This window comes from Tigriopus californicus, chromosome 4 (genome assembly GCF_007210705.1).
Source record: "Tigriopus californicus strain San Diego chromosome 4, Tcal_SD_v2.1, whole genome shotgun sequence".
Lineage (NCBI taxonomy): Eukaryota > Metazoa > Arthropoda > Copepoda > Harpacticoida > Harpacticidae > Tigriopus > Tigriopus californicus.
The window spans coordinates 3,038,498-3,047,490 of NC_081443.1; the positions used below are offsets into that span (position 1 = coordinate 3,038,498).

General features: G+C 42.0%; 3 protein-coding genes across 3 annotated transcripts in view; 1 reads left to right on the forward strand and 2 right to left on the reverse strand.

Moving 5' to 3' along the window:
- Positions 1-1,286: 1,286 nt before the first annotated feature.
- LOC131879404 (uncharacterized) lies at positions 1,287-2,783 on the reverse strand. The gene is made up of 3 exons (XM_059225718.1): positions 2,600-2,783; positions 1,618-1,773; positions 1,287-1,532 (listed from the first exon to the last, which is right to left on the reverse strand). Exons 1-3 carry the CDS (start codon positions 2,771-2,773, stop codon positions 1,467-1,469), a joined length of 396 nt encoding a protein of 131 aa, XP_059081701.1. The 5' UTR covers positions 2,774-2,783; the 3' UTR covers positions 1,287-1,466.
- Positions 2,784-2,830: 47 nt separating this feature from the next.
- On the reverse strand, positions 2,831-4,782 carry LOC131879405 (uncharacterized). Its single transcript, XM_059225719.1, has 2 exons — positions 4,495-4,782; positions 2,831-2,971 (listed from the first exon to the last, which is right to left on the reverse strand). The coding sequence occupies exons 1-2, from the start codon at positions 4,780-4,782 to the stop codon at positions 2,876-2,878; spliced, it is 384 nt and encodes a 127-aa protein (XP_059081702.1). The 3' UTR covers positions 2,831-2,875.
- Positions 4,783-6,986: 2,204 nt separating this feature from the next.
- LOC131879394 (peroxisomal multifunctional enzyme type 2-like) overlaps positions 6,987-8,993 on the forward strand; it is an 11,456-nt gene continuing 9,449 nt past the window's right edge. Inside the window, exons 1-6 of the mRNA XM_059225701.1 lie at positions 6,987-7,203; positions 7,296-7,473; positions 7,619-7,699; positions 7,772-7,909; positions 8,028-8,325; positions 8,454-8,581. Of these exons, the coding sequence (XP_059081684.1) occupies positions 7,141-7,203; positions 7,296-7,473; positions 7,619-7,699; positions 7,772-7,909; positions 8,028-8,325; positions 8,454-8,581 (886 nt within the window). The 5' untranslated portion in view covers positions 6,987-7,140. The remainder of the gene's footprint in view (positions 7,204-7,295; positions 7,474-7,618; positions 7,700-7,771; positions 7,910-8,027; positions 8,326-8,453; positions 8,582-8,993) is intronic.

The following is an 8,993-nucleotide window of genomic DNA, read 5'->3' on the forward strand; positions in this document are numbered from 1 at the left end:
TATATTTGATTTCCTCCGCTTTGGTTTCTTTTATTGCTGCACAATGAAATCCAAAAAAGGACGTCTGTAACAAGGGAGAAGACCTCGACAGCTAAACAAAGCATGAAACTCATTTGGAATTGAATCCGTTTTATGAGTAAGGGTGTAGAAATGTAGCAAATATTATTTTAGTTCCAAAAAGAAGTTTATAATCCCATTTGCCACGTGCTCAAGTTTATTTGCTACTTTTCATTTCACTGGCCACGATTAACAAGAAATGACCCAAATTGAGCAGACTTAGGTATACACTTTTCAAAACCGTCGATTCTGTTGCGCTCAGAAGTATTTCACAAGACTAATTTTAGGTCTAATTTTGCATGAACACATGAAGAAAAATGGGTGAATTTTGAAACACGATGAGATGAGATGAAAATATGTCAACGCTTGCAAAAGACTCAAATCCATTATCGTTGCTAGACTGAATCTACCTAAAAACCTATAAATGATTTGCAAAACTAAATTAGGCTAAAGCAATCACTTTTCATGGGCTTACACTTTACTGTACATGGTCAATTCATTACGGCATAACGCCAGTTTTATGAATCATTTCAACTGAAAAAAAAATGAAAACTTATTGCTGAAAGTCCGGCCCTAAGTACTTCCTGAAAGACTCAAGTCCCGGTCCATTTGTCAAGCTAATCCAAATGCCATTTTCTGTTTCATATGCCAATCCATTTGCCATTTCAGTTAATTTTATTTGCCATTTTCGACGCTTCAAACCCTCTTTTATTTGCCTGAATTTTGCACCCCAAGTTATGAGAAGCAGCAATTATAGGGGTGTTTAGAAACACAAACAATGATAGATTTTTCATCTAATAAGTATGTTATTATTTTACCATAAAAATAATATGTCATCATTTCATAACGTGCAGGTTGGTACTACTCTATCGACTGAATGGAGCTTTATGTACTTGATTTTTGTACCAGTTAGCTTAAAACACCGTGTTAAAGACAAAGATAATCCAGCCCTCATAAATGAAGACATGAAAAGGAAATAACCTCTCCCTAGGTTTTAGACATCCTTGATATGGACTTCCAGGAATGTAATTCCATCTCATTATTGATCTAGTGGATCAGTAATTGGTAAAATGGATTCTCAGAATTATGATTAACTATATATAATCAGTCGTGAATCGACTTTCCTTCAATTCTATCACTTTTTTCACGTACCCACTTCACAGTCAGCCTAAACCTCACACTTTCCAAAACAGAATAATAATAATAATAGGTATGTTCGAGTACGGGGATGTATTGTATTGCAATGCCTCAATGATTACATATCATTCTCCTCAGTATTTGCCAAATATCGAGTTGTAAACGAACTTGTCCGTGTCTGATTTTCCATGAGCGAGGACTTTAAAGGTGAGCAAGCCCGCCTCATAGCGATCCTCGGGTAATTGGAGCTTCGATATCAACTCCGAGTCCAACTAGCCGTACCATTCTGCCATGTGATCACTCAACTGCTTCTTGGCACAATTCTTCCGCTCCATGACCTGAAAATACGGAACAGTTTGTGAACAAACGTGGGTGCTTGTGAGTGGGTTCATAACCAATGAAGTCTATCCCAACCAAACCAACCTTGACGCACTTGAAGAACACAATTTGCCTCTGAAACCAATGCTCTCCGGGTTGCTTGTCCAAGATGGATTGAGGCACAGAATGGGAGAACTCGAGGCATTGTCGGTAGCTTTCAATCATCTTGTCTTGGAATTCAGGGTCAGTGTTGTACGCGTGCTGTATGAAAGTGAAAAAAAGCAAGATGAATGATATCATGCCGTACCAGATGAGAGTTAGAGATCTTTTTTCAACCAATGGTTGGTTGGGTGAATGTACAATGAAGTCAGATTCAACTGTGGGTCTTCCATCGAATAGTCAAACCCATGAGATGTGTCATTGTCAAAACTTTGGAAGACCGAGCCTTCTGTGGCTTGTCCGAGCTCAGCTGAGAAAGTATCAGTTACTGGTTAAGACTTAGTTGAAAGGTAGCGTGTTTCTTTTTGGTCGGATAGGGATAGGGAGATCGAAAATCATGATAATAATCCAATTTTCAGATCTGTCTTTTTGGGCAGAGTGAGGACTCAAGACCGAGAGGCCTCGTTTTGATTATGGCTCTTCGCTGGGCCCCTCATCTTTGGGGCCCTATGGCCTGCCTCAAATTCAAAAGTCGTGGTTAGGCCGTTTCGCGGTGAAGCCTTTTGATTGGTTTGAGTCATGGTTCAGGAAGCCTGGTTGAACGGAATAGGCAACATTGCCAGGTGAAGTGAAAGAAGCCCTTGATTGTCAGGGTGTCAAAAAGGACTATCATTCTCTAGAGATGGATTATGCTGGAACGGATTTGACAGCCCTAAAAGGATTATTGGGAACAAAATCCAAAATTGAGGCCTCCACTTTGACTGGAAGGAGTTTGAGACAATCTGAGTCTGGGTGTGAGGGAAAAGGGGCTTTTTGATTGCTGCCATTGAAATTATTACTCTTTAGAAAGGAAAAGAAATTCAGGGCAAGAGACGCGGTAAGAATAGGCCCGATTTGAATAGAAAAAGCTTTACATGAGAGAACGTACCTGGCTCCAAAGGTCCTTCATAAAGTACTGCTCATTGACTTCAAAGTCCTTCCTCAAGTGGCCCATGGTCATCAGGACGCAAGTCAAATTGCTCAGGCCTGCACTCAAAAAGTTCTTGAAGTCGGCAATGTCCATCCCAAATTTGTGAATGTCCTCGGCATTGGGCCGCTGCATGGCCCCTCGTCGAACTCGTCGGAACTGATAGGGGATGGGCAAACTTCTGGGCTTTTGCGTTTGGCCACTGGCTTCCCGGAGCGTCGATTTGTGGTCTTGAATTTACTTGAATTGTTGAAAGGCCAGAAATTCCATCCATGTATTGTATGCGGCTTGCTCTTGAGGCGAGAGGTGGGTCACATCCTGGACGGGATGAGGCTAACAAGGACAAAGAGAAAAGAGCTTGGAAACTTTCGATGAAAGGATGTATGGATGTCAGTCGTAAATTAGGACAAGGACCACACATTAGGATGTCTGGCGTGTGAATGGTAACACTTGTCCCCGAGTGTTCGAGCCCGGGGCGTATCATAGTAGATACTACATCATGTGGAGGAGCGACACTTCATTTCTCAAGAGTCCCTAAGTGACGATGCTTTGGCAGGTTCCTTCTCAGGAATGTCATAATCATTCTATTTGTACATTGGCCAAACAGAATTAGGCAGCTGCAGCAAAAAAAACTACACTAGAGCTTTTTTTGGCCCTGACCAGGCTCATTGTTTTGTTCCCGTTTCTAACCGTCCCTTGTGCCGAATTGTCATTTGATCACCATCTCCCAGAAAAACATTCATACACAGTTCCATACCCAACCCTCTGACATTTGGCTTTGAAACCCAATCCTTGTCGAGGACGTACAAAAAAAGTGAAAGTAATCAATATCACGCTTCAATAAGTGTACGTACATGTACATACGTATAATTGATGGTCTTGGCGGTGGGGGACGATCAAGCATTGGAATTGATCAAGACGCTCAATGGTGGTCCCAGTTGGGTGCACTCGAGTTGATTATGATTGCCTTGATGGGGTTTTGTTTGAAAATACACTCCAAATTTGCCTCGTGGGAAAATGACATTCAATTTCACTTAGTAACTATATTTGCAACTCAAGGTTTGGAACTGAAGAGGCCTAACTTCTGGAACTTTGACAATGATTGAGTCTTCAAGACCATTATCTTTCATACAGAAAATCATCTATGTACAATAAGTATCTTGGTGCGTCATTTGGTTGCCACCATCATAAGTCTTCTTAATCAAAATTGACACGAGCGCCTAAAAGTGCAGCCTAGTGATAAACGCAATCTTTTTTTCTGCATGTAATCAAAATCCAAGTCAAAGTTATGCACTATAAACTGAAATGAACATTTTTCACCATTAGCATATTTGGCTTTGCTGAACCTATGTAAGTGGAACATGTCTTATTCTATATTCCCCCTAACAAATTTCCCCAAGTCTGGTAGACGGAGACAAAGCTCGATCAATTAACAAAAGGCGGGTGGGTGTCCCATATCAACAGCATCACTGATTGTGTTGCTCCGAGCGTTAATCACATTAACATGCATTAACATATGTACAACAGGGAAAAAGTGTGGAAACTCAAGCAAACAAAAACAACTCGTCTTCTAGCATCTCTCGGGCGACAGGGTGAGGCAGTCTAGAATGAGGTGCATGCATTACGATCAGCAATCAATCCGTATTGGCTCACACTGTTCGTGGAAAAGAGTTGTCTCGACAAGATGAAAGGTCATCCTTTCCATGGAACCAAAGCTAATGGTTTATTCGGGGTCTTCTTTAGGAACTACCAGGATAATGGCGCCCAAGGCCGTATTTTCAGATCTTGCCCGTTTTTAGATGTAATTCTTTCTTCAAAAGGAGAGGGTTGTATTTTGGATAAACAAAAGGCCTTACCTTGCGAATCGAGGTGTCATCTGGGTGTTGGAACGAGGTGAACAGATTATCCTTGGGAACCATTTGATTGCACCCATCTTGAGCTTGCTTCACCCTCTTGTAGAAATCCTTCACGGCATCCTGTCCCCAACAGGCATTTAGGTACTGATGTCTGGCAATCTGTTGAAAGACTTCGCTTGGAATGGAATCATCCAGATCCAAAGGCAGAGCTGAGCATTGGACGAAAGGAATGGCTCCCAAAAGAAGAGCAAAAGCTCCAATTGGCAAAAGTAGTAACATCGAATACATCTCGCTCGGTGGAGAACTTCTGGAAGTTTGCAAGAGAAATTAATAGTGATGGATCGACTAAAACCTCACGAAAGTCTTTTGAACAGACCCTTCCACTCAATTTCGATGCTTTTTTTTTTGTACATCAATCTCACCCATACTTGAGCACAAGTGTTTTAATTACGAGAGATGCCTTGATTGGCTCTTTTCAACTAATCAAACACTTTGAGCGAGGGAAACGCTTTGTTTGATGAGCAATCGGGTTTTCATTTTTCCAATCGTGCCACCTTTTGGATGGACACAACCGGGTCTGTTTGGATGTCAATCTTTCAGTTACGTGTGAGTTCCAATTTGCTGGCGATCGCGCCTGGTTTTGAAAGCCTAAAGTATTCCTGCCAAACTCTCAAAGTTTCACAACTTGAAATTGGCACTCATGTACCAATATTTCCTCCTGACAAAAGACCTCAAAGTCTTACCAAAACTCAGGACCTGGAGAAGAAGAATGAGCAACAACAGCGACTGGTTGGCAACTCAGGGCGGATGAACGATAGACAACAATGTGGGATAACCGGTGTAGATGGAGATGATCACACCTTGATCATGAACAATTAACTAAGACGGAAGACACTTGGATGAGTTTCTTTTATGGGGTGCAATCAGGGCATTAAGTGAAAAATTCCTGCATCATTGCCAATAAGATCATCAAACTAGAACCATGTAACACAGCGAAGAGGAAGAAAACAATAGATCTCGAGAAGTCATGCGTTGCTTTCAGAAAATGGACTTGCACCTAAAAACCGTTCAATGCTTTCCTTGAATAACTCTCAATCTGGAGAACCAGGAGGGAATGCATTCTCTCAGTATTAGCCAAGACTGTCGTCGCTTATTGCAGTATTTCCTGTCAAAACGATGACAATAGACAACTCAAACAAGTTTTTTGAAATCTTATATAGATTAATTAACTCCAAAGTAATCAAAACAAACAGCACTATAATCCAAGTGTTTGAATGGATATTTAACTTTATTGTATCCTCTATGTGGCCTCTATTCCGAGATGAATGAATGACGCAATCATTTTTAAGTAAACTCCGTCCGAAAGTGATGGAAGCCCGCCCATAGCTCAGAAAGTGGCTGTACTATAAACTCCAAGCGATAGATTTGTTGTCCCATGGCATAATAGACATAGTATAAAAGATATTTTTGGAACATCAATTGCGAATGTGGTACGGTGGTTTGAGCATTTTCATAGCACGAGCGAGGTTCCATATTCCGTTCTCCAATCTGACCTTTCTCAAGGAACTCTTAGATGCTAACCACGGCCACAGACGGAGAATCAATTTTATAAGGACTGTGAGGCTCTCTATAGGAATAGTTGGACGATGTGATGGCTGGCTTGGCAAACAGGTGTTGAGACTTACGCCTCCAACTCTGGTGTATGTCAATTACAAAAATAAAATTGTTCAAAACCACATTTGGCCCTTTCATTTCACTCCGCCTAATCATAGATTTCTAGACGCTGGATGTCGGACGACCGACCACTCGGTTGGCTAAACAGTACAATAAACCGGTTTGGAATCAATTCCCAGGAGACCATCCATTGTACTGTTTTACCAGCCGAGTGGTCGGACGTCCGACATCCAGTGTCTAGAAATCTATGGCCTAATCTAGCCTTGGATATAAAGACTAATTGCGACTTTATTGAAGTGTACATGTAGATCAGTGTCAGTTAAAATCATGGCCAAGTATGTCATGCTATCGACCATATAACACATTTATTCTCGGACCTTTCTTTTTCAATTAACAGTGTGTGCCCCCAGGAATGAAGTCATCTCATGTCTGCACAATTTGAGCATCGAATCGGGATAAAAGAGTTATTCTAGCGTAACCAGATCTGTTTCAGAGGTGGTGAGAACTGACTGGCTCGGTCTTCATTCAATCAGGGTGGGCGATTGTAAATCACCTCCTCGACTTTATCAATGCCAAATGGATTCCCCACAAGTTGTTGAACTCGAAATTAAGCCTCATCATGGAAAAGTTTAAAGAGTTGGATCAGTTATGGCGCAAACGCGCGTGTTTCCCAATGATCGAGCCGGATGTGCCTCATCAATTGATGCGTATTTCTTTGCTTGTCTACTACACATACACAGCATCTAAGACAGGCGACAATCTTTAAAAACCTGTTTCAAAATCAAAACAAATCAAAACTTGGATAATCTTCCTCACTCACTCCAGTTTCTTATTTTTAAAAGACTGAATACTTGAAGTCATTAACTGTCACGCAGACCATGTACATTGTTGAGTATCAACATAGTAAGTGTATCGAATTGACCCGTAACAACTGTTATCTTCGTGGACTTTTGAGATGCATGGACATTAAAGATGACGGGAATGGCCAAGATAAGAGTGTCTACTCGAGTGAGACTTCTTCATAACTTGATCAAGGTACTAGTGTGTTCAAAGATATTCTTTACAAGGCCTGCCAGGCAATTCCTCAACTGAGTGCCAATTTGCGGCTGGATGAAAAGGTGCTTCAGATTTCAGAGTTCGGGACCCACTCAAGGTTCTCCCACTTGGATCGAGGGAACCCACCGACCTCTCGCTTGCGGTTTTATCGAGATCTTACCCATACATCTTCATCGAGAGTCAAGTCAGATTGGAGAATCGACTTCAACACTTTCCTGAAAGAAAACCATCATAAAGTGATTCCCTCAGGTATGTTGTTCAATGAGGCGTCACGTCTGAAGACGTCACCCATCTCATAAAGAGTATCATGTGAAATCGAGTGCATCAAAGAGCTTGCTGCGCCCGGTTTAAATGTCTATTGTCTCATTGGACCTCTCCATTTAATCACTTTTAGTAGAGAAAGAAATAAAGATCTCATCCACGATGTCCATCCGATTCGATAATCGTGTGGCTGTAGTCACTGGAGCAGGTGGAGGTAACTTCAGATATCAAATGAGCGAACAAAAATGGCCAGTGAAATTGACCAAGAGGTCGTCTTTATTTGTAGGTTTGGGTAAGGCGTACGCTTTGCTTTTGGCCAGTCGTGGAGCCTCGGTCGTGGTCAATGACTTGGGTGGATCTCGATCTGGTGAAGGCCAATCCTCTAAGGCCGCAGATGAAGTTGTCTCCGAAATTCGGAACAAAGGTCAGTTTCCCATCTTTCCAAAGATCGTGTTGTTTCGATGCCCCCAACCGATCACCCAAGCCTCTTTCTCCGTCTCTAATGAATGCCAAGAGACTCAATTTTGATCTGTTTTTGGAAGGTGGGAAAGCCGTGGCCAACTACGACTCTGTGGAAAATGGCGAAGCGGTGATCAAAACGGCGCTCGACAATTTCGGACGGATTGACATCGTGATTAATAACGCGGGGATCCTAAGGGATAGGAGCATTGCTCGAACTGCCGACTCGGATTGGGACCTGGTGCACAGGGTTCATTTACGAGGAGCCTTTCAAGTCACAAGAGCCGCTTGGCCGCACATGAAGAAGCAGAAATATGGAAGGATCGTGAACACAAGCTCAGTGGCCGGCATATTCGGCAACTTTGGCCAAGCCAATTACAGGTAGACTACGTACATAGTAGATCTAGAATTTCCAGATGAATGAATGAAGATAGATGTATGGAGGAAGTTCCGACTTTGACTCGAGAACTAGAGAAAGTCGGCCATGACTTCTGGTCGGACTTTTTCAGCGCTGCTAAAGCTGGACTGCTTGGTTTCACGAACACGTTGGCGATCGAAGGAGAAAGAAGTGGGATTCAAGCAAACATCATCGTACCCATGGCTGCTTCCAGACTCACTCAAGACATATTACCACCAGGTTAGTAGGGTTCTTTGAAATATCAATGGCAGTAACGCCACGGCAAAAAGACCATGAATTGATAAAATGCCCACCACAGGAAACAATTTGTTTGGGGGGATATGAAGAGCATACAGTTAGCCACGTTTTCGATTTTCAAAAAGGACCGGGACTGACTTATTGAAAGTACACATACGTGATGTACTACGTACATAAAGCATATTCAAACAGGATTTTTTTCTATTTTCAATTATACAGTTTGTTCCAGGTGATATGTGCAGAATGTACATCACAAATATGTACCTGCAATTAGTAGAACTAGGCTCTTAAGGAGCTTGAGCAGTATCCGAGTTTTGCTTCGTTTCTACAAGGGGCGCTGTGCCATGATTCAAATCCATTCTGTGACTTTTGAGCACGGAAAAGTTGTAATTTT